The following is a 25,640-nucleotide window of genomic DNA, read 5'->3' on the forward strand; positions in this document are numbered from 1 at the left end:
AATCCTGTTACACATGTTGAAGAATTCTAAAAATTTGAAGAAGGTTTTAGACTAACAGATTATATTCACTGGTTTGGAGCAGACAGTGTGGACATTTTTGGGCTCTTTATAAGAAAAACACTCATTGAGCTTGATTAGGTTACTTTCTTTCAGTGCTCTAAAAATGATATTTTTAACATTTGCTTTGCTTACAAGTGGCTTTCAAATGAAAACCTTAACAAAAACAAACCAAAAACATCATCTAGTCTATGCTTATGATGTACAGTTTTGGCATGGTTAGAGACAGGGAGGTTTAAACTGGATTCTTTGGTCACTTTTAGGCTGTTGGTCAGCATTTTTACTGGCAGGCCTTTTCTTCAAATGAGCCTCAACTTTCAGCCCAAGGCACATTTTTACTTTGTCTGGCTGGGCAGCTATAATTTAGCCATTAAATTATATATATATATATATATATATATATATATATATATATATATATATATATATATATAATTACACAAAAATATTGAAGTACTTACATGCTGTAATAGTTTTATAGCTTTTTGTTTTAAAGAGGGTTGGATTAATTTAATATAATGCTCCCTCTTCTTTTCAAAGGCAAGTTATATACACTTGTGAATATAAAACTTTAGCCATTAAAAGTATAAGATTTATCATAAATAATACTTTTCATCAAAATTATGAACAATGAAGACACTGAGGTTTTGCCAATGACATGCTGATAATGCCAAAATAAGTGAATAACTGTCTCTGGGTAGTTGGAATTGTTGCTTTATGTGTCTGTACGTGTGGTGTTTCCATCATTTCGCCACGTGGTTCTCGAGTCTGGTCCCGCCCCCGAAAAACAAGAGCCGCTCCTATTGGTCAGGAATTGTGCGTTTCCGTTGGCCCAGCCTCCTGTCAATCATTAGTCTGTAATCAGTAGCAACTCTATTTGTGAGTTACTGAAACTCCCATTTGGAAAATCTGCAAACACGCATTTTACCTGCTATTAGAAAGAAGAAAGGGTCAGCCAGAGGGTAAGAGATGTTATTATTTCTTCCGTTTAGTGCTTTTAACAGAGAGAAGAACAGATAACATTGTATGTTAAAGCTAGCTTGTCGCTAACTTGATATCTCGGCTGCTCCGTTAACCTTTCTACAGCTCTGAGAACGTTAACGGTTTTTCGTGAAGTTGTAAGGAACGTAACGTTGTTATTTGGGCTTCGAAACAACAAAAAACGTGCCTTAAACTCAACTTTTTGGAAGTTTATTCTAGACATAACATTAACTACGAACTACTTGGCTGAGTTGTTTCTCTCAGGCTGCTAAATTATTGTCCCGCCACCTCCTCGTATGAGAGGAATGTTATCAAGTTGCTCCCTTAAAACTCCAAAAATATCCTGATGGAATTTAAAGCGAAATCTTTTTTGGCTGGCGATGTGTCTGAATCAAAATGCGTTTCATCGTTGTTTGCGTAGCTAAAACGCTGAGTCTGCTTGAGCAGCTGTAGTTTTTTCCCTTAAAAAACGTTACCCTTTTACGTGCATTTTTTTAGCTTCATATTCATAAATATGTGAGTTTATCGTTTTATTTACATTTGGAAGAAGAAAGGTTTTCTTTGTCTGCTGCGTTTGACGAGACACGCCCATGTAACTTTTCATTTTTATTCAAAAACTGAGGTTTCAGAAAAGTAAAGGCAAAGGAATATGTGAAAAGTCTCTCTGTGTCGTAAAACTGCCAACATGTAGTCTGTCTGGTAAAATAATAAGCATTTTGTTAGATGATAAAACAGGGAGAAACCTAGTCGTCCGATTGAAAGGGGGATTCCACCGATTTCTCAAAATGTCTGTGTAGTTCAGTGGTTGAGATATAAACAGTCATTCAGAGTGGTTTGTTGTTAAATTGTTCATTTGCTGAGAAAGTTACAGACTCAGGTTTATTTACAGTGGTGATGGTAGTAGCCAGGAGTCCTGATGTCTACATATACCCATTGTATTTAGTGAACCTACTCATGTCTTGTAAGTTTTTTTTTTTTTTAATGTAACGTTGATGATGGTAAAATAATGGTCAATGTGATAAGTTTTCTTTGGGGACTGTTTTGCCTCAGAACACACTTCATCTATCCCTCCACTGTGAATGGATTAAAATAAATGGATTAAAATACATTTTAGACCCAAACTTTACCTCAAAATACCATAAAACCATGTCTCGGGCATCTGGCAGTGTATTCCTAAACACTTCATGTAATAGCTTTCTGGGAGGGAGCTTTTAGAGGAGTTAAACTCTTCAGACTTCTGGTTCCTGTCACCACCACTGTGAACAATTCTGACTCTGTAATTTTCCTCAGAACAAAGCATTTCACACCAAACCACTCTGAATGATTTTGTTGACGTGTTAACCATTTAATTATGCAGAAATGTTGAAGATTTGGTGGCGTTCCCCTTTAAAGCAATAGCATAGAATGGATGGAGATGGTCAGGAAAGTTCAGCCTCTTATGGATAATATTCAATCACTGTCCCTTTGTTTTCCTGGCGTGGAAAGTTACAGCAAGAAACAGTGGATGTAATGTGATGACACGTCTGACGGGAAATAAAAGGGACAAAATGACATTAAATTGTTGACTTGCACTCAGAAAATTGAACTTGCCTCCTAAACAGTAAACTTTCACATGCTTCACGTCCCGTGATTCTATTTATGGACGGTTTCCCTTGCTTGGGCCACAGGCTCGCTCTCTGCCCTTCTCCTTCATTTCCTTACAGGATAGGTTAGCTTCCCTAGGCTCTTCCATTTTCAGATAACCTCATGTAAAAATAAACGTTCTTTAACATATATTATCTCTTGGAAGGACCTTTAGATGGAGCCTCCACATTATGAAGAGATTTTTTTTTAAAGAAATTTCACTGATTTTTCAAAATGTGAATAAGTAAATTGTTAAGATGTAAACAAAGTCATTGTGAGTGGTGGTGTAAAATGTGTAGTTCCACAGAAACGTACAGAGGCAGAAATGTTTACAGTGGTGATATTAGACATCTGAAGTGTTTAATGCCTGTAAAAGCTACATCACAGAAGGATATTACACAAAATGGTTATGAATACATTGCCTGATACCAGAAACATTGGTTCTCATTCACCAACCGTTCTTAAGAAGAAATCTCTTCTTAAAACCCACTTTTTGAAGATTTTGACATTCACCAATGTTTTCTTATTTGGGATTTGTTCTCAGGTAAGAACAGAATCTACACACACTCGAGCACAAAAGTGCGAACAATTCTGCGCATTAAGAACACGTCATGAATCTGACGTAGACTTTTTCTTAGGACCTTTCTCAAGAACAGATTTAAGAAAAAACATAGGAAGATATTGGTGAATGAGGCCCATTGTTTTATAGTGGTTTTGTAATAAAGTTTTGGCCTAAAACATTTTTTTCAAATCCATTCATAACAGAAAGGTACATGCAGGGTCTTGTTAGGCAAAAAGTACCCAAAGAAAACACATGTTTTTGGATTTACTGCTCTTTACCATTTTTAACATTTACATACACAAAAAATTAGATGTGTAGGTTCAGTGGTCATTTTGGACAGTAGATAAAATTGCTATATTTGCAATGTAAACAACACAATCCCTGGTTCCTATCAAAACCACTGTAAAGAAAATCAGTGCACCATTACATGTCGGACCACTCTGAATCTCTTTACTTCTCAGCGGTTAAATTATGTGGAAATGGAGGAAAATTCTTGGAAATCCCCTTAAAAACTTCACTCTCTTCATATCACATTTACAAATGTGATTCTTTAAAGAGCCATCCATTGAAAGGTTCTTTAGGGAGCCAAAAGTAGTTCTTCTGATGCTATATCACTCTAAAGTACCCTATGTGGCATCTTTATTGTGAAGAACATATGTAGGGTGCATACCTAACGTTCTTTGGTTGGATTTTTCTCAATATTCTGAATCGTACACAACTCACGCATGTTGTGTTAACATAGCCTGATAAATACAGTTGTCATACTGCTCCTAACTCTTCCTAGAGTCGTTCTTGATGTAGTAAACCATTATCACTCTTATCCATCGACTCTGTGTGCCTGCAGAACTCCTAAAGATTCAGAGCTTCTGCTTACTGTTAGCACTTATCTGCTCATTGTCATACCTGCTTTGGTCATTTTAACAAGAGTCTCGCACAGCAGGCTACACGCCTTGTATCTTTTACTGGAACCACTTTTCGAGTTTGTACCAGAGGCAGTTTCCACATTGCTTTGCATCTTTTTCCCTTTTTGCCTTTTGTTGCTGGAGCGCTGCACAAGATGTTGGGCATGTGTTTCCACAGTCGGGCTGTTTTATAGTTAAAGATAACTTCTGAGATGGAAATTACACTTGTCTTCAGTAAACCTGCCTTAAGTGCCAATGATGGACAGTTTAATTGCATTTGGTATCCTATCCTTGCTATTTGCTTTCATCCTGAGGTCTGCATGAGATGGTAAATCAAAACTGAAGCGTACTGTATTGAATTATGACCAGATTCATTCAAGGATTTTTTCCCCACATCATCTACTGCTGTATATATCCGTGACTTCAACATGTTTAAAGGTGGATATGAGCTGCAATGTTTACAGTATTTTGTTGCCTCTGTGTTTTGATGCTTGCAGGAAGGTAGATAATATGGTCGAGTGTTTTAGCTGACCGAACAGAATGACTTTAAAAGTCTGAATTATTGATCACGTGTAAAAGAATTCTATTCAGAGGAACCTTATTCTTTTTTTGCAAGCAGTAAAAAAAGAAACAAGTCATTGTATCACATGACTTTCGTCAAGACACAAGTAAAGTGGCCTTTATTTTCGAATATAATTAGTGAAATATGGAGGTTTGTTTTTCAACTAAATATATTTAAGGTGGCTTATGTTCATGTATTTCATTTTTGAAACAGTCATAATAGTTAAGCTTAATTGAGTCAGATGTTTTCTGCCAGTGTATGAAAAGTCTGTACTGTAAAGGAAATTGGTGGAAACTTGTGTGGTTTCATTTAACTCAGAGTTAGGAGTTCCAGTTAGCACATTGGCACTATGTTTGCACAGTTTGTAGACAGGGTAACCTTAGAGGTACCTTACAGTAGAGTTTGAATTAGTACTGTTGTGAAGACAGGTTTTCAGTGCTTAAAAAAACTTTGACCACACAAGGAAGCTTTACTGAGTAATACATTTTGAATTAATCATGTCTGAAATGCAAGTAAAGAGGTTTCTTTTTAAATACAGTACTGTGCATTTCAGAGACCCTTCATTTCCAAAACTGGAGTTCTAAAAATTATTAAAAGATATAGGAAACATGGGGCTCGTAATAACCATGCAAGACGTGCTAGACCACCAAAACTGTCTTCACCAGATAAACAGTAATTAAAACTTTTGTCTTTGAGCGATGCACCCATCCTTCTACTGTGAAGACAACTCAACACAACAGGTCTGAAAAGACGTGCAGCTGTCAAGAAGTCATTAAGAAAAATAAAATAGACAAAAAAGAAGAATTTGTACTGCACGCTCATAAATAAAGGTATGACACTGTCACTTGGGCATTACCCCTCTTGTCACTGGGGTGGTACCCTCAAGGGTACATCTCAGTACCTTTAGTCAGGAAACATAATTGTACTATAATCCATTGAATGCCCGTCTCGTCTCCAGGCTTTTATTTTAATGCTCTGTTTTAAAACATTAGATTATGAAAAGGAACAAATATGTACTTTTCGGTAAGGCCAAATGAGTCTGGAAGCAGAAACATTGTCACATCCTTATATGTCCCTAGTTTGTGTTAGCAGTCTGTAGTCTGATATCGATCATGTTACAGTATAAAAGTGTTCTGCACACAGAAGAGCCTTAGAAGGTTAAGCCTAAAGACTTGTTTACGGTCTGGCACCTGATGCATCAGTGACCGCAATAACAAATGCTCCTGTGGTTTGTTGTAATGTTTGTGTAATAAGAAATGATGAATCATAAGAGTGGGCATTTTGTCTTGAAATGTGGAGCACTAAATAAAATCAGCAATAAAGGACTTCACATCTGGAGAAGTGCATGTCCTTCTGTGGATGCTTCGTGTTCTGAGAGTGTAGGCCCAGGCACAGTTTGATGTTATACAGGCTGTTTTGTTGGCTCTTCTGATGTCAAACCATTTTGAAGGTATGAAAATGATCAATATTTTCCTTTGTGATAATGACTTGCATGTTATTTTGCCTCAAAGAAATGTGCTGTGCATTTTTTTTCTTACAGATGTGGGAGCGAGAACCTCTACTTAAAATTACAACTGTTTTTCCAGACAAGCAGAATAGCCCCTGCTGCATTGTTTGCTATAAATTAGAGAGAACAGATTGGAAGAATGTTACCTCTCCAGTTTATAGGCCTTCTGCTGGATATAAAGCCTAGGTTTGTGTTAGGATCAGGCTACAGTCTACATTGGTGTGCATTTTCATTGTGCACAAGTGAGATTGTATAAAAGTTCAATGGACTTATCGTCATTATCAGTCAGTCTGGATATTGGCATTATTGAATTGTGGCTTTTAATTTCAGAGCAGTACATGCTGTTTGAATGCATGGGAATGGGAATGAAATACGCCCGGCTAAATCTGAATCGTCTAACCGGCAAGAATTCACAAAGGGCACTCTCTAATTGAATCTGCATTGCCTCGAGAATCCATTTAGCCTGTCTTAAAACATAGTCTACTGTTTTTCACAGGAAGGCACAATTCTGTTCAGCTGCTTTTAGCAGCAGATGCTTGATGCTAATCATATCACACTTTGTTGACTCAGTCTGGCTTGGAGTTGATCATCTTTTCTTCTTCCAAAGCTGTGTTTAGTTGTTTTTGGGGAGCTAGACATGGCCATTGGTGCGACTGTGAACAGCTGGATGGTATGGAAAATATCAAGGGGGGTGGGGATGATCATGGAATTCCCCTTCCTTTTGCTAAATGGAGCAGCAGAGTACACATTAGTCAAAGCTACCTAGAGCTTTGTGATTTCTAATACTGTGTACTTGAACAGAAACTTGGGGCCTGTTTTTGGTTTTGACTGCATTTTACTGTAGTGGCTAACGTTCATCTGTTCTATCAGTAATCTTTTATCCTTGCGTCTGAAGAGCTTACATGATTTGTCTACATTGTGTATCCACACGATATGAGCAGAATGTTTGGCAAAAAGCAAATGTTAGGAATTGCTTCCCAACAGAGTCTTTGTTTTGGCAAAGCTTGCAGGAGATCTTGGCATGTAATATGCTATTTACATGAGGTTATAGAGTTTCACAGTTTTTGATGTCTGTGCTTGTGTTCCTCACATAGGCTACTTGCTTTTAAACAGTGATTAGTTCTGACCACACCACCTGATTGGTTGAAAAACATTCTACCTGTGCGTGGTCATGGGGTGCCTGGTGCCCTAGACCACCAAACCCCAAAAAAAATTTTTTTAACTCAAACAGTCCTATGCTTCTGATGAAAGTTACAGAATGTAATTCATCTTGCATTCTTGATATACAGAATGTGTCTGCTATCACAACGGCAACATTTACAACCCCATTTCCTAAAAAGTTGGGACGCTGTGAAAAATGTAAATAAAAACAGAATGCAATGATGCGCAAATCATTTAAACCCTATACTTCATTGAAAATAGTACAGTCTGCACAGCGTCCCACCTTTTTTGGAAACGGGGTTGTACATGGCTGCATGTCACTGTAGGTCATAGTTACACACAAAACATCACTGTGTTTCTCATGTTTGTTGGAACGTAGATGAGCTGTGTTCATTCCTAGCATAGTCAGCTAATTACTTAGCCAGTGAGGGCTGTTAAGTGGAAAGAAAGCAAAGTTCAATACTGAAAAACAAGACAATAAACAACAACAAGATGGTCTTCAGCCATTCACCCTAGCCATCTATACTGGTTCTCTAAAAGCACTCTGATTAATTAGCGGAGACTATGGCATGGTGTCGGCTGTTATAGGAACCACAGTTAGGCAGTCAAGTGCAAGGTCAGCAGTCGTGTTGTATTTACTTTTTTTCCTCTCTCTCTGGTTATGGAAGCTAAAATTAAAAAGGCTAATTGGCTAATTGGTACTTGTATGTCTCTGGGACATAATGCTTCCTGGATGGCCCCTCCCAAGCTGTAACCAGCATCTCCAAAAATGACATTTTGTCTGTTCCACTGATGTGTTATATTGTCCTGTTGATTATATTCTGTCAGTAAATACAACCACTTCCACCAGCTTAGTCACTTCTGGTTTGAGCCACACACACTTTCGGTTTAAAAAGAAGGTATGAAAAGAAAAAACAATCAGGAATCAATATTGAAATTAAGGTATTGGTACTGGTACTGATACTGAATTTGCAAAACTATTGTATAAAAGCAAAAGAGTACTTAAGGCCATGTGCAGTCACAAATAACCCGATGACCAAATCACAGCTGTGATGTTAATCCTGATAACGCACTCCCTCTGGGGTTCTTTTGCTTAAATATATTGTAACTGTTGAATTGTTTCCAGCAGTTTTTAGCATTTCTGTGTTGCTTAGGTAATTGAGTGTTTTATCATTTTTTTTTGTCTATGTTTGCTGAAGGTCAGCAGATTTCAAATCAAAAGTCTCTTGAACTGCGAGCAGTACTTTCATTGACAAGTATCATCAAGCATGATTTACAGCAAGGAATTCTGGAACGCGACTCTCTTCAGTTTCTCTCTATTCTTTCCAGCTCTTTTTGTAGATGGGGGAGTGAACTGGAGAGCAGAACAAGGAGACTTCAGAAATTTTGCCATGCGAGTGGCATAATGGTCCATTATTTGATGTTCAATGTGTCCTTGTGTTACATGGAGATTCAAGGGACTTTTTTTTGTTATTTGAGTTGTCCAAAACGAAAGTTTAAGACCTCATACGAGGCTTCCTACCCTTTGTAGGAATTTCAAATACTAAACTGACCCCAAAATGTTGCTTGCCTAGTTGGTCATGTGAATATCCTGACCTTATCATAGGCATTGCTGGCTGGCGCCACTTTCTGATTTGTTTTGCCTGCAGTGAATGTCTGCACTCATACAATTGCCAATTAAATTGGTTTAGTTACTGTATTTAAGTGTTTTTATTATTATTCTCATTATTATTGTTGATATTCCACTTAATTTCACTTTATTTCCATTATTCACCGGAATTTATGTTAGAGGCTAGTGTAAGGAATAAGAAGTTTCGTAGTTTTTAATTTAATGGTGTATTGTGCAGTATTAAATATCATGTACCATGTAATGAAGTTAAACTTCCCATAACTGATGAAGTGCAAATGCGATTATATGTCTCCTGGCATTCAAAGCAGCAAAAGTTGCATTCCTATGCAATCAGCTGATGCGAGGGTGCAAGAGCATGCGACTGTGATTTGTGTTCTTCGTTTCCTTGTTTATATCCCCCTTCTCAGGTTTTGAGGAAGCAGCTTGCGGTCCATTGATCAGTTGTCTGGCACTTGTAGTCCTGGAAGACAATGGGGGGCGTCCCTGGGGGCTTGAGGGTGTTATCAAACCTGCTTCCCTTCAGGAAACTGCAGATGTGTTGCAGCGCTGGGTTGAGGACTAAGAGAATAAGCGACTATATAATATCCAACCCATCTATATTTCTAGGCTGTATATGTATGCACAGATTTGTGATGGCACTTTAAGACTCATCCTTTGTAGTCAGTCATTCCTTAACTTCCTTAAGCCTTTAAGTTTGACGCATTTCCCAACACATACTGTCAAGCTGACACTGTCTACTGAGAGCACAAGACTGCTACTTCCTTTTAGAGGAAAAGGGAGGGAAGACCATGAGGTCACTTTGTTAAAATATGACTCATTTTCATAATAGTCCAAGGGATTATTTGTAATAGAATGACACCTCTGAAAACTCTCAGCCTTCAAAATGGTGGATGTTTGTCAGCGGCCAACTACAAATTGGTCAACATGTTCGATTAACTGTGTAGAAGAAGAAATAGACATATTTCACTCAGAAAAGCTAACGATGTTGAGAAATGATTTAATGTGTGGAAGTTAGCACTATGTTAATGAGTCCCTAACTAGCCTTTTAGTCATGTTGGTGTATTTAGTTTGTCAGTAGTGTTAGCCATTTTAATATTATTAATTTATCATTAGTGTAGGTCTGTTGGTAGCCATGTAAGTGTTTTTAGTTTGGCGTTAGTGTAGGCCTGTTAGGCTTGTTAGTATTTTTATGTTATCATCAGTGTAGGCCAGTTGTTAGCCATATTAGTATTTTTTACGTTATCGTTAGTGTAGGCCTGTTAACCATGTAACTATTTTACTTTATAGTTAGTGCAGGCATATTGTCAGTCATGGTAGTATATACTACAAAATTTCTTAGTTTATCATTAGTGTAGACTTATTGTTGGCCATGTTAGTATTTTTACCTGATTATTATTAAAGACCTCATGTTAGCCATGTTAGTATTTTTAGTTTATTATTAATATTGGCCTATTGCAAGCCATGTAACAACTGAAGTATTTCTTTAAAACATTTTTACAGTGGAATGGAATGGAATTCAAATGATCTCCTCCAGTGGAGCTGTGAAAAGCAATTTTTCTGTTTGTGTGAACCTTTCATCCTGGTGGTATGTTGTTAAAGAGAATTGGGGAGCTGAGAGGAATGTGTCCCCCCCCCACCTCCTTCTTCCCTGTAATTAGGCACTTATCACCAGACTTTGTAAACAATATGATACGTCTGCTCAAAGAAAAGAGATGGGGGAGTTCAGCAAGCTGCTGGTCCAGGAAACAAGCTGACACGCGGTATCGCGGTCAAGCATGACTGATTGATTTAAAGCAGGCCTTGATCTAGCTGACCTCTTTAGGGCATGTCTAAGTGTTCACATCTAGCATTGAGAACACCGTGTGAGATCATGCGCCTCATTATACTGCTCAAGTAGGCGAAAACACCCCTTTGCCTCATTAAATATGAACAAGCATGTCTGGAATTAGAGACGGTGTATTCATGCTACCTTCATGACTTTAAGGAGTAAAGTTAGTATGTATAATATGTACAATGCCCACCACAAATATTGGCACTCCTGTCAAACATGAGCAAAACAGGCTGTAAAAAAACAATTTCTTGCTTATCCCTTTGAGCTTATATTCAAAACATTAAGTTTTAAGGTGTGCTTTGGATCGTTGTCCTGCTGATCCAAACTATGGTCCAGATTAAGCTTCCTGGCTGAGGTGGTCAGACTTTGATGTAATTTCTGCTGGTGCTTGATGGAGTTAGTGATACCATATATCCGAAGACGTTGTCAAGTTGTCATCTTTGCTGACCATTTAAGTGTTCCTAATCGCTCAGATGAACTTTAAACATAAAATATAATCGGGAATATATTACAGTTACACTTCACTCTTAAGAATGTCTAAAGGGGCCAACAATTGTGGCACACATAGATTTGGAAAAAATATTTATTTCAAGATTTAGTTTTTCTTTTGAACATTGTACCTTAAATAAAGGTTAGATTTTTGCTAATATTTGGAGTGACAGATCAGAAGGATAAGTAATGAAGTTGACAAACAAATTCCAAAAGCACAACGCATTCTGGGTAGTCCCACACCAAGTGCTATAATGTATTATTTAATTAGTTATGAGTGAGGAAATAAATAATACCAAATGTAGACTTCTGAATCAGTTTCAGTATCTGATCCTTTACATGTACATATCTTCCTATACTGATACATGAAAGTTTATAAAATGTAGTATTATAGAAAAATATAGCATTCCTTTTTCATGAGGTCACAAATGCAATTTGTGAATAAAATACAATTGTAGCCCAGCATCACTTAAACATTATGCTGTTCCTACGAGAAGTAAATTCATCAATTCATTTCAGATTCTTTTTTTTAAGCTATTACCTATTGATGTTGATATGATTCCGATTTCATTGTGCATCCCAAATTAAAGTACACCATGCTTTTGTTATTGCCAGCAGTAACCTTGACTGCTAAGGGTTAAGCTAGTGCAGTAGTGTTCTGTGCTTTTTCACAGCTTGGCCCACAATCTGTCCATTCACGTTTCTTTTCTTTCTTTTAATACATATCCACCTACACCCTGTGCCCAAATTACAAGTCCGAGCCTGGTCACATTAGCAGGATATGAGAGGGAAGTGTGTGGTGGAATGTGCCTAGGGCTCTGCAAAAACAGATCAGCACACATAACATGCTTTTGCCACCCCCCACCCCTCCACCCCTTTCCTCTGTATCTGTGTTTTCCTGACAGCATGCATGTGTATGCGTGTGTATTAAGTGTATTTCCATGACCAGCCCTTTTTCCAGGGCTGTTAAATTGAACTCTGTTCCTCTGAAAACGCATAAAGAAGCACTGAGTGAATATCTGTTTGTGTGGATGAATAGATGAATTATTTCTATAAAGTAACCGGCCACAGCCTATGTAACACACTGTGGATTAGATCACCAGCACATAGGCCTTGATGGTTCAAGTCCTTTAATTGCCCGTTTCTTGCTTTTTCTCACAACAGGAGCTTAGAGACATTACTTTTAAGGCTCCTCCTTGTTGTTAACACAGTGAGCGTTTGCATCTAAAATGCATGTGCCTCCATGACAGACTTTTCTTTATAGATTTCTTACAGACCTGGGAAGTCCAGCACCTGTTTTTGAACATGCTATGCTGTCTGTTATTATGTACATTTTGTTCATGTAATTCTAGATGTGCTGTTTAACTGGCTGAAACGTCTAGTCAAATGCTGGGCCCCATAATGGGGACTCCAGGTGTTTGCAGCGGCCGCAAATGCATGCATCATCAGGATTATCTTCAGGAAAGGCGTAGCTGTTGTTTTCTGTTCTACAAAACATCCGCTGAACAGATTTCAACAAGGACATGATTGGTCAACAAGTTGATTTCCATTATTTGGATAATAGGATTTTTATATTGAGTACTGTTTGTACGCATTATGTAGTTTCAGTTTGCATGTTATTGTAAAATATCTGCATTTGCTGTTGTGCTCTGGTCTCAGGCATCCTTCCTCACCCTTTTACAGTGGTAACTGTTGTCAGTTGTGGAATTCTGTAAGAACATGTATGAGGTTCACATTGCATGTGTTATGTTATATTTTGACATTTAACATAGAATCTTGAAGCTTGAATCTTGATGAAACATGTTTTCATAGTGGTCTTGTGACAGCCTTAGGCTGATAATGGATGAAATTGAATAAAGTGGTAATATAAAGAAGTGCTGATGCAAATTATATCGTTCTTACGTTCCCTTTCATTTGGCTTTTTTACTGCTGTGTTTTTCTTTATAGTCTTTGTCTTTTGCCTTTGTAGTGTGCAGTTAGTTTAAAAATGAATCCAATAGAAAAGACAGTAGCTAATTATAGGCTACACAAACAGAACATCACGAACGAATTAACTACACACACACACACATACATACATACTTTGAACATGGGAAGATTATAACACAGATTTTCAGACAAAGATTGCTGATGTATGCTCAGAGAAAGTCTGGAGTGTGACAGAGATTGTCCAGAAGAAGGGTGCAAACACACTCATTTGGCAATATTTTGGCTTCTAACCAAATTAACAACTGGCTGTTAACAGTGTTGCATGCTGTCTGTGCAGAACATTATCATTATAAATTATTAAGTAATATTAGCATCTACCATAGTTGGTAATTATAATCAGGGAAATTGCAGGCTGTATGGTAAGGCTCTGTAATGCTTCCACTGTGGTACTTTGTTACTGAATTTGGAATATGACGATACTGTTTATTGGGAAAAGGCTGCAAACAATAATCTTTTGTCTAAATTTACCTTATCAAGATGGACAAGCTTAGTTGTGCCAAAATAAAGATTCCTTTGGTTTTGCTTTGCCAGTGATGTCCTCATTTCTGATGACTGGCTCTTCCTCTCTTTAGTGTCAGATATCCTTCTCTTGTAGAGCCCTTTGTTACTGTGGTGAGGAGACATCCTGGAACTTGCACCCATTTTTGCAGAGAGGACCTGGGCTTGTATTCATAAAGTTTCTCAGAGAAGGAGTGCTGATCTAGAATCAGATACAATGATCTTGCTGACAGAAACATATCCGAGATCAGCAGGCATACTGAAAGAAATCTTATGAATATGATCTCAAACTTCTTAAACTTTACGATGGGAGCAGTTAATAACGACTAGTGCTGATTCTTTCAAAACTTGATTAACCTGATCACAAATTACACATATCATGTTAGACTTTGACATCAACATTAAGTAGTATAGATCATTTAATTCTTTATTTCTTTTTTTTTTCCTCACAGGTCCTGAACTGACCTCTGGAGGGGGACCAGAAGGTTTCAAAAAATGACCCAATCTGTGCACATAAACTCCAAGCTGCCAAGTGAGTGTTTGCCTTGTTAACTTCAGAAAGAGACATAAAATAGCAGTTATAGCCTAATTCTGGGACTGTCTGGTCTTTATTGGTGTCGAAGTACCAGTGGTGATCAGTCAGAAGTCCATGATCTCTGTCTGAGAATGTTACTGAGAATGCAGATGCCACTCACCTCCTCCACTGCTGTGCAAAAGCCATAGACCACCCTTCATTTTGTTGCATTTTTCTGGTCAAAGTGGTTGTAAAGTACAATTCATTTATTTTTCAGGAGATATTTCTGATATTTCAAGAGATTAGATACAAGACATCTTGTATGAGAAAGGGGAGATATAGAGAAAATGGTGCTCCTAACAACCTGTAAGCCTGGTAGACCACCAAAAGTGTCACCATCCGATAAACAGTACTTAAAACTAAAAAGTCAAGCTCCACTCTTGCTTCAGATCTCAAAATAAATCACAGGTGTTTGTCCATCCTTCCACTGTGAGAAGACAACTCAGCATTATGGATCTGAAATGTGTAGTGGTCAAGAAACTGTTACTGAGAAAAGGAAATGGACCAAAAAGAAGAAAAATTGCAAATCGAACAAAGAAGCTGCTGCTGTTCTCAGAACAATAGACTGACCACCCTACAGTCTAGAACTCAACATTATTGAATGTGTTTGTGTTTACTTGGATTGTGAGTAGCAGAAAATGCAACCAGCTGTTAAAACTGTCTTGAGGGTGCTCTCTGCCTTTGCACAGTACTGTAGTACAAATGGTCTGGAAATCAATAAGTTGACACTAGTTCCAGTCAACAGTAGGCTGCCCTTTTTAAATAGCTGAAATGAACTCAGTCCACACATGACCCATTTGTACTGGCAGCTAAAAGACTGGGAGCAGTTTGTAGAGATCAGTTGTCAAGATGCAAATCAACAAAAACATCATCAACCGTGATATATGGCTTCATAAACTTTTTTTTTTGCAGATTTGGGTGCCCCTTTCCAATGTGCCAGTCAGGAGGAAATGGATCACAGTGGATCCTATTCTGTACAGACTCCTTATGGATTCCAGTTGGATCTTGATTTCCTGAAGTATGTAGAAGAAATAGAGAGTGGTCAAAGTATCCGGAGGGCCCACATGAGTCCTCGGAGATCATCACGTAGTGATAGAGCCTCTCAGAGGAGTGTAGGGGGTCGCACCAGTGGCTGGACATCTACTGAGTCACTGGCATCGTCGACTAGCGAGGATGGGCGATCTGTTCCCCCACCCATTTCTCGAAGCCACGTTCCCCAGTCTCCCAGCAAGTCCCAGCCACTTTCACCATCTTCAGTGTTCAGCCCCACAATACCATCCACTTCGAAGGTCCCACCTCCACCTCCGCCACGTAACCCGCGAGTGGAAAGAACACTACTTGAAACAAGCCGTCGACTGCAGCAGGAACAGGGTCTCTTCCCAAATGGTTTAGGATCTCTTGTGCCTGATCTTCCCAAGGTGACTGTCAAGGATGGAGGATGCTCTGGCAACTTGGCTGCATCCTCCCAGTTTTCTCCAGATGGTCATCTGCTACAAATTTCACCTGCTGTGCAGAATCCACCTACAGCTGGCTGGACCAGAATTAGCCCTCAGAACTCTGGGAGGAGCACCCCAGCTTCCAACACTGGAACGTCTTCAGTTCCCCCAGCGCAGCTCCAGACAGTACGAGAGCAGATGGCTGCAGCCCTTAGACAGCTTAAGGAGATGGAGGAGAAAGTGAAAGGGGTATCAGCCTTGGAGAGAGAGGTGGCGATGCTCCGCAGTGAAAAGGATAGGCTGCTTCTGGCCCTTCAAAAGAAAACAGAGGAACTTGATGCTTTAGCTAAAGTGCAAAGTCCAGCTGAGGCAGTAGCAGGTATGGTTCAGCCTGCATGTTTGTCATTATCTTTGGATCTCAGCAGTTCTAGTCAAGAGGTGAAATCCAATGAAAAAGTAAAGGAAGCTCCAGCTGTGTTAATTGAGAAAAGGTCCATAGCTATAGGCAGTGATATCCCTCTTGAGGCAGTGGTGGTTTATAATCGCCAGGATGCCAAAAATGCATCCGTTGAAGCCGCTGTTGATGTCTGCCATAAAAGTACGGAGACTGGTATGGTGACCATGTGCGATGAAGAAGTCCAGGCTGAGGTCCAGACAGATGAAGCAGCTGTTTGGGTGATGGAATCTTTACTTGGACTGTCAAGTGAGGCTGAACAAGAAATAGACAACCTGCAACAGACAATCAAATTTCAGCAAGAGTCAATTAAAGTTCTGGAGACACGTTTAGCCCAGACCAGTCAACACCTGGAGGAGCTGAAGGCTAAGGAGATGGAAAGGACGTCGAAGATCTGGTTAGAAAGAGGGACACTCGTCAGACCGGAGACGGCTGAGGCTGTAGTGGAAACTGAGCGTTGTTTGAAATCGTCAGTTGGAGTGGGAGTTTCAGATGCAGACTTTCCAGTGACAAAAACTGATCAGAGCATTCAGACAGATTCAGTAGAAGGTTCAGTAGAAAAGATCCCTGTGACGCGGGTCAGCACAGGTATCCAATGGGAAAATCTCCATAGTACTGACACACAAGACAATCAAGAACAGTCAGTCTCTACAGATGGTGAGTATTGACACAGTGTCTAATGTTAAAATATACGGTAGCCCATTCCCATTATTTTATTCCCCTACTTCTGTTTCTGGCAGAAGTATGTCAGAATTTGAGTTGAGTCTTAAAATATTGACTTATTTTTTTTTATTAATGACTTACTGTCTCAACAATAGTTACTTATGTTCTTGAAATGTTGAATTATTTTATTTAGATTTTCAGTTATTAAGTTATCTCTACATTCTATGTCAAAATAATTATTGAATTTATTTAATTAAATTTCAGGAAAGTAAGTAATTATTTTGGGGTCATTATTTTGACATAGTAAGTCAGTATTTTGAGAAACAAAGTCATACAAGATATTAAGTCAGAATTTGATGTACTGCTTCCAGAAAGAATGAAAAAAATGTAGGATATTTTTTTCTTCTCTACATACTTAGAAATGGGTGTCCATAAAAATGCCTGTGATCAGAGAACTTTTGTTGTCTTTGTTTTTCTTTTTTTTGTTTTTGGCTTGTATATGCTTTCCCCTTGACTTAAATATTTTCAATGGAAGCTACAGGCCCTCTAAAATCTATCATGAAGAGAAAGGATGGGAGTGGCTCAGGCGGAGCTTGCAGCAGTGGCAAGAAGAGCTTGAAATTCGTAGGAATTCTTAATGGAGGGTGAGTTTCTCTTTTTTTGCTAAAAACTTGACTACAATGTTTCCATGTCAATATGCATCCATTTTTTTTTGGATTTTGATTTCCATTGGTCTCATACTTGACCACCATCAACTTCATGTTGAGTAAGTTTTTGTCATTTTGAAATGCTGATAGTAATATTGACACTTCCATCCTGTCCAGGTATGAGTCGACGTCTAGTGAAGAGGAAGATGAGGAGGAGGATGAAGGAAGCTCCTCAGATGGAAGTGCAGCTGGTGCATGCTCAGACAGCAGTGAGGAGGAAGCGGCAGCTCTGGAGGACACATCGGATGACGAAAGGAACATAAATCTGGAAGACAGTGAAAGCGATGAAAACGTAGCAGCTGTTCCAGATGTTAAGGAGCAGACTGAAGAAGTAAAAGAAAAGTAAGTCTCAACAGATAAGATACATATTTTAAAGTGATGGTTTGGCTACAAATTTAGTTTTTCCCCTTACCCCAAAAGACGTTGATCAGTCAAAACTTCTCAGCCTCAGATGCTCTGCTCACACAGAAATGGACCATCTGATGCCTGTTGCACGCTAAGCTGGGCACAACTCTCAGGATTTTGCTAATTTCATTCTAATTGGGTATTTACACCTCTGATTGGCTATCCACACTTCCATGTGAACTAACTTCTGTGCAACTGGTTTTGTCGGCCCGACAGGAAACAAATGTTTGCAAGCAGTTGCCACTCTGCATGCCGCGAACAAGTCTTTTGGTATAGGATAGATATATAGAGATAGTCGTTGGTTTGGAAAGAAGTGTGTCTTTAAAAGTTTTATTAAGTGTTCTTTGAAGTATTAAGTTGCTTTTAAGTAAGAGAGCCTTGCTTGTTTGGGGACGCATACAAGCCCAGGTTTCTGATTGTTCATTTTGTATGTCAGTAAAATGGCCCTTTCCTCTCAAAGTAGGCTGTTTATGGCCACATTAAGGGACGAATCACGCCAGACTCTATGACAATAGACAGAAGCCAAGACTACAGAAATAATCCAGACTTTTATATGGCTTCTTCTAGTGTTTTAAGCTATTTGGTGTATTTTTTTTTTTGTCCATTTTTCTAGTTTTCATATTGTACAGTAGCAGAACAGTGTTAGAAATCACATAACCAAGTCTGTTCTTAGCAAGCTGATGCTACATTATCCTTGTAGATCTTGTGTAAAGCTAAAGAAAACTTTGGATGCAAAATATATCTTGGTTGATGGACCACATGTGAAGTGAGGGGAAAATAACTAAAATTAGATTTTTGGCCAGACTATTGCTGTAAGAATGTGGGAATAAACTCCTCTTTGTAATTAATGAAAAGTTGATCTGAACCTCTTGTTTGTCAGTCTTTTTTTCCTGGGGAAAATTCCATCTTTCTGTTCTCCTCTGCCATATAAAGGGTGATATTATAAGGATTGATCCCAAAATATTGCCCTTTCAGAGCTACAGACTGTTCTTGTCTTTTAATACACAGTGTTCTAAATAAAACCAATTTGTTCAGGCCAAAGGAACTTGATAAGCTCCCTGTGTGCTGTTCTGTTTTGCTCTGTGATCCATAGCCCTAAATGTTTCGTGTTTTGTTTTTCTTGAAGAAGTTTATGGTTTTAAGCATATACAATATTTTATCATAGGTTTGAGCTGAGTTCAAAAATGCGTGAGGCTTGTCTCATTTTGAAGAACCACCTGAATGATGGTGCCAAAACAGCGAAGAGTAAAGAACTGGTAAGTGGTTTACATTATATAAATGAATCAAATCTGTATCCTACACTATATTAATAATCCTTCCAAGAGTGCCAACAGGAAGTCATTAAATATAGTCTGCCTATGTTAACTTTATCATTTCAGTTGTCCAGCACACACACTGTGCAATTGGAATGGTTCAGAGTGTCCAGTGCTAAGATGTCCCAGCCGTCACGGGTCTCCAACTACCTGATGGCTTTCTCTGAAATCTCCCCTGTCTTACTGGGGCATGTAGTCAACATGACCGATGGCAATGGCAACACAGCTTTGCATTACAGTGTCTCACATTCCAACTTCACTGTGGTTGGCCTGCTGCTCGACACAGGTTATTATAAGTTACAGACTCGTCAGGGTCAATGTAATTCTGGATTGCTGTGCTAGAGGTTTGGACACGAATGTAAGTTTATATGTGTGATGGTGTGCATTGCATAGGGATGTGTAATGTGGATCAGCAGAACAAGGCGGGATATACCGCTGTGATGCTGGCAGCATTATCAGCAGTGAAAGAAGAGGAGGACATGTTGGTTGTCAAGAAGCTGTTCAGTCTGGGCAATGTCAATGCTAAGGCAAGCCAGGTAAGTCTATGCCCAAGACACACACATTGCTGTACCTCTTTAATTCCTGCTAAGGCTAGTAGAAACGTGTTAACACTAGAAGACCATTCCAACTGGTCCCGGTGTTTACTGAATATTGCAGTCAGTCTTGTGAGAGTGAAACTTTGTTTCCAGCACCCTCTATTTGTGAGCAGTTTAGCTGAAACATAAGTGCAGATGTTACAACCCCCATAGGTGGGCTTATGAGTAACTATTAACACCATGAGGGCATGAGGGCTTGCTTTAACAGTCAAAAAAGCAATACAGGAATTTAAGATGGGGAAAAAATGTACATTTATGGTACCAAATCAAGAAATTCTCAAGAAATGTTGATCCGTTTAGATAATGTTGCTATGGTAATAAAAGATGATGGGCAAAAGTATCTGCTTGACCACATAAATTGTCCATGTTTCATTTTACCTGGGGTTAGTTTGTGCCGCCCTCTCTCACCTAGATGCTTATATGCCACCAGTTAGCATCATGTAAACTACTTGCCTCAAACCAGTTGTTCAGTAATCTCAGATAGATTTGCTTATGTGTTTTTCTGACATACTGGTATCTGTAAAAAATTGACAAAAGTACATTGCATACCTAAAAATAGCTAAACTTCAAGCCTGAAATTTGTCTGTACTTTTGCCCATTTTTATAGGTAACAGGATGTCATTTAGTCATAACATAATGCAGTTTGCATGATGCTAATTAAAAGGTATAAGCTTCAGTTACTTGTTAGCTATATTAGCCTTGTAGCTCCAACTATGCATAATTAAAGAAGCACACTTATGTTACTAAACATTTGGGATGAGGGGAAAACTGTATAAATGAGATTTTTAACCTGCTGCTTAAAAGGCTGGGCTGTTTGTGCTTTAGGCTGGGCAGACTGCACTCATGCTAGCAGTGAGTCATGGAAGGCAGGAGATGGTGCGAGCGTTACTGGAATGCGGTGCCAGTGTGAACATACAGGATGACGAAGGCTCCACAGCACTCATGTGTGCCAGTGAACATGGCCGTGCTGAGATAGTCTCACTGCTGCTGGAGCAGCCAGGCTGTGACATCTCCATCGTAGACAACGTAGGTACACCTGCTATGTAACAGCTGCTGTTAGTTTGATATGTGTTGTTTATAAAATCTTGAGCAATTTTACAAAGAAACTAAACATAATAGAGCAGGGTGTCTGCAGTATTATCCACAAAGGGCTGGTATGGCTGCAGCTTTTTATTCCAAGCAAGTTGGAGCACATCTAATTCCAGTCTTCAACTACTGAACACGTGAGCCCTGCTTTATTGGAATGGAATCCTGCAGCCACACCGGCCCTTCGATAAAACTGGACACCCCTGGAACAGAATAATTGGTAAATCATTCTTACCTCTTTCTTCATTCTAACTTACTTTCTTACTTCATTCGTCTAGGATGGCAGCAACGCCCTATCCATTGCCCTGGAGGCATCCCACAATGACATTGCTGTGCTACTTTATGCCCACATGAACTACTCTAAAGCTCAGGCAGATGTAAGTAGTCCAGCACTAGAGATCTGATTCAAGACCTGCACATCATTATCACACTCGTTTTATTTATTAAGTTATTTGTGTATTTATATGTACATTGAGAGCTGAAATTCCCTTTAAATGTGAGGTAGATATTCAAATTGCAGAATAAAGATGCTTTTTGTAGATTATCATACTGTAGCTTGACAAACATTTTGCCTCCTCCATCAAGCATCTTAGATCAGACTTTCAGGTCTTTCACTTTCAAGTTTTACGACAAAGTGTAGTTGATGAAGGGACTTGATATGATGTGATATGATATGATATAGGTTTAAAAAATGTGTCATCTTTTTGGACGTCCATGCTGCTGGTGAAAGAAGAATTCTGTAATTGCTCTGAACATTCAGGTCATTCTACCATTATGGTGGTCCACAGTTTTAAAGCCATAAAAAGGGGTCAAAATAAGAATAAACGACAGCTAGCAGATTGTCTGTGCATCCTAAATTGGCCAACAAAAACCGTAACAGTTCCTCTTCTTGAATTTTTGTTTTGGTGATTTTTAGTTCACCAACAGCATCTCACAGCAGTGACTTCACAGATGCTGAAGTGTTATTTTAATGTGAAACAACACTTGTCTTCAGTTTAGAAGGTCTTTTTGAATTACTTGTATGGATTTCTCAGGAAGGAAAATAGGAAGACTAACACTGAAGTCCATGTTTTTAGTGAAATCTTGGCTAAAATTGTTCTACAACACACAACATGGATAGATTGTAAATGGTGTTACTCTTGTTACATTGAGTGATTTTTAAAATTTAAATAAAATAACATGCATGGTGACTTTTAAATTAAAGTGAGAGTGGACTGTATTTTAGAAAAGCCTAGATTTTAGTCATTTTGTCAGTGATGATATGGTCAGTGGTGTTTAAACCTTATTGATGTTGTCCAGTATAACAGACTTACTAATATAGCCTGTTTGCCACTACAATAAAATGTCAAATTTAGAGATTAAGGGATCGTCTAAAAAGTGCGTAATGTGGATGTCTATATGTTCAATTTGTATTTAACTAAAAGAAAGCAAAAGCACATTAAATCACTTAAAGAGAGTGGCTTCTCTTACATTGCATTTGTAGTAGACTTAAAGAAAGCCACTCTGTTTACTACAAGACATTTGATGTGAGTTTGCCTAGTTTTAACGTTAGCACTGTTTAGACGATCCCTTAATGACTGAAGTGTGCATTTCTGGAAGGTTGAGCCAAATATAACAGCTGAAATTTTTGAAAAATATTTGGTTATATGTTGTCTGTCTTATCAAAAATGCAAAAGGACACTAATTTTAACTCTTTCAATCACCTTGTTTCTTTCAGGTTCCCAAAGCAAACCCTAGGAGTCCGTCCAGCCCTAGAAAAACGTGGCCTTCTGAGTAATGCAGTCCCAGCTCAGACAAAAGGAGACAAATGGATATTAGCAGGACTAACTATCTTGACTGGAAAACTAACATTGTTTATATAACAAGTTTACATGTAATAATATTGTATATGCCAGCCATTGACTTTATATCCAGTTAAATGTCATTATATTGCATTGTAGTGTAATTATTGGGTACAACTGCAATAATCTCATTCATTTTAGTGGGGAGGACAGATGTGTGTCTGTGGATGGTTTTAGATCAACTCATGTCGAAGGAGAAGAGTCGGGACCCAGGTCTGTTGATTTGTATGGCTCGTTTCAAAGTGTTGAGCCAGTGTTTGTTTTGTAAAGCTACAATCAGTATGTTTTAGCCGCGTCTGTCATTTTGGACCGATGTTTTTCACGGTTCTCATAGCGGATTGGCCGCTCCGCAGCCAAATAAGGCCAAAGTAATGACAGCCTAGATTTGCTTGGAATGAGCAGGTTTTAGCACGACCTTTGCGAATCCGCATGCGTAGTTGTTTCTCATAACAGATCTGTGTTTTATATAAAATAATGTAGACACATTCAGAGCACATGAAATCATTTCTAGCTCTATAAAACAAAACTTTGCGTGAATTCAATCAGTATGCAGGAAAGTGATTATTCAGGGAGTGTGATTTGTCAGTTTGGGTAATTCACAGTGATTTTCTTATGCCTTACCGATTTTAAAACCTCCTAACCAAAGAGCACTACAGGGAGTAGCTTGCTTAGCTGTAGATTAACTCAGTCTTCCATCTAGTGCATTGTTTTCCAGTGCTGGGGTGTCCCTGCCGTACACACGTTAGCATTTACCTGCTCACCTGACTCAGCTCATGAAGGACTCAACACTTAATGAGTAGAGTAAGGCCTTAGAGAGCAGAGAGATCCTTCGTAAAGTTAGGGGTGATTTCTTTTGCACTGATATATTATTATATTCACAATAGCACGTGCCTTCATTTTCCTTTTTGGGAAACACTGACCTTTGCAAGCAGGGTCACCCCATACTTGGGATTGGAAAATAATATTGATTTTAATGAAAGAAATACTTTTACTTGTCCAGGCACATAAAAAAGAAAGTGTCAGTAAGAAGTGGGAGAGGATGGAGTAGATGTATACGAAACTCAGGTCAGGTCTATGATGGAACAAAAGAATTATGAAGAAAAATACTCCATAACTAGCACAAACATTGAGTATTAAAGTTGTATCTGTTGGTAGATATTGCCTGGTTACATTGGTGTAGTTGAATGGGTTTTGGGTAGCAGCTTCTGTCAGCATTCTCCAGTTACTTGGCCTACGTTTGAGTAAGATTGAGCAACAGGATGTACTTACTAGTCCTTAACTTTGCACACCCATAATGCAGCTGGAGGCCTAGGACCAGCTCCTAGTCTAATATATAATCAGTATAAATAATCTATAATCAAATCCTTTGAGATAGAAAAGGCAAAAAGCTGTTCTTACAAAGGAATTCTTACCAGGGCAAGCTCAATACAAACAGGCCCAGATGTTTTTCACAAATAACATCTGGGAAATGCCCCTTCAGAGAAAATTCACATGGTTAATTTGTGCCATCTAGAGGTGAACTTGCACACAGCCTTATCCACTGCATCGACGGGAGTTAATGTAAAACGAAGAAGTAGGTGAACCTTTTCAGAATAACATGCCTGAAAAATAGTGTAGAAGACGTATTTGCAGTTGTGTGCAAAGGTTTGAACACCCCTGGTCTAACGACGTCCCCTACAGAAGACTTACACTTAGCATTTTCTGCTCATTTTAGTGCAGTTTCTGTTTATTTGCCAGGTTTAACACATTGGAAAATGTAAAATGTGCCATAACCTTTTCAGACACCATATTTTAAACATTTAACTGAGCAAATAAACCGTAATTCTTTTCACTTAATCAACAAAACATGTAAATTAACCAGGGGTGCCCAAACATTTGCATATGACTGTACTTCACTGCAATCACAAACAATGTGCAGTGTAATTCAGCTGGAGTATAATCACTACTTTGATGGCCGTATGTTTCGAATCACGTTTTGCTAATTCTTCACTTTAGTACTACAACTAAATGGTATTGTATGTAACACAGTTATGTCAAAGAGTAACATAACCAGTACTGATCAAAGCTTAGGCCTTTTGCCCCTTTCCTAGCCACTGCATGGGCCATTTTGGCTATTATTTCCACTGTGTTCCCAAACCCTTCATAGGATAAAGCTACACTGAGATTTCCCCATGTCCCAACTATAATCCAGCTTCATCCATTGCTTGTTGTAGTAGTGAAGAAAAGGCCTTGATTTGGTAAATCGGCTCAGAGCTATAAGCCTTTATAGCAGGGGTGGAGAACTGAGGGCCAGAGTCCAGCACAGTTTCATGTTTTCTCAGCTCTATCACACCTTTTAAACCAGGCCGTTAACTGATGGGCTGACAGGGTATGTTTGAGCAGGAAGATCACACTGTGCAGGACACAGTGCACACTGTTCCCCACCTCTGCTTTACAGGCAAGTTCTAAGCAGCCTTTTCAAAGATGAATATCAGCTGATTGCAGTCAGTTTCTCTCCATCTCTACTGCTGTATTACCACAGTACGGTTAGACATACAAGATGTATTTAGCACCGTTATCCCACAAACGATATCCTGAATTTACCTTTTACTTTGCTTATATAATATATACTCTGTTATCCTGTGGTCACAGATTATTACTTGCTGTATCAGGAATTGTGCCTAACCAGTCATTTTACCCTTTTTACTGTAATGTATTATTACTGTACTGTTATGTTGCATTTTTATTATGCTTCGTTACGTGCCTTGGGCTGCTTAGCCACCTTAAAAACATA

At 38.7% G+C, this 25,640-nt stretch overlaps 1 protein-coding gene across 2 annotated transcripts; it reads left to right on the forward strand.

Annotated features, from left to right (window-relative positions):
* The first annotated feature begins 905 nt into the window (after positions 1-905).
* Positions 906-25,500, forward strand: kank3 (KN motif and ankyrin repeat domains 3). Of its 2 annotated transcripts, none has more exons than XM_036579005.1 (11): positions 906-1,019; positions 14,245-14,324; positions 15,279-16,913; positions 17,455-17,563; positions 17,744-17,968; positions 19,197-19,287; positions 19,411-19,630; positions 19,738-19,880; positions 20,766-20,966; positions 21,305-21,403; positions 22,744-25,500. In XM_036579005.1, exons 2-11 carry the CDS (start codon positions 14,288-14,290, stop codon positions 22,801-22,803), a joined length of 2,820 nt encoding a protein of 939 aa, XP_036434898.1. In that variant the 5' UTR covers positions 906-1,019; positions 14,245-14,287; the 3' UTR covers positions 22,804-25,500. The 2 variants fall into 2 exon arrangements, with proteins under 2 accessions (XP_036434898.1, XP_036434899.1); XM_036579006.1 differs by having other exon boundaries at positions 17,461-17,563; positions 22,744-23,020.
* The last annotated feature ends 140 nt before the right edge of the window (positions 25,501-25,640 follow it).

The sequence above is a fragment of the Colossoma macropomum genome, unplaced genomic scaffold, assembly GCF_904425465.1.
Source record: "Colossoma macropomum unplaced genomic scaffold, Colossoma_macropomum, whole genome shotgun sequence".
NCBI lineage: Eukaryota > Metazoa > Chordata > Actinopteri > Characiformes > Serrasalmidae > Colossoma > Colossoma macropomum.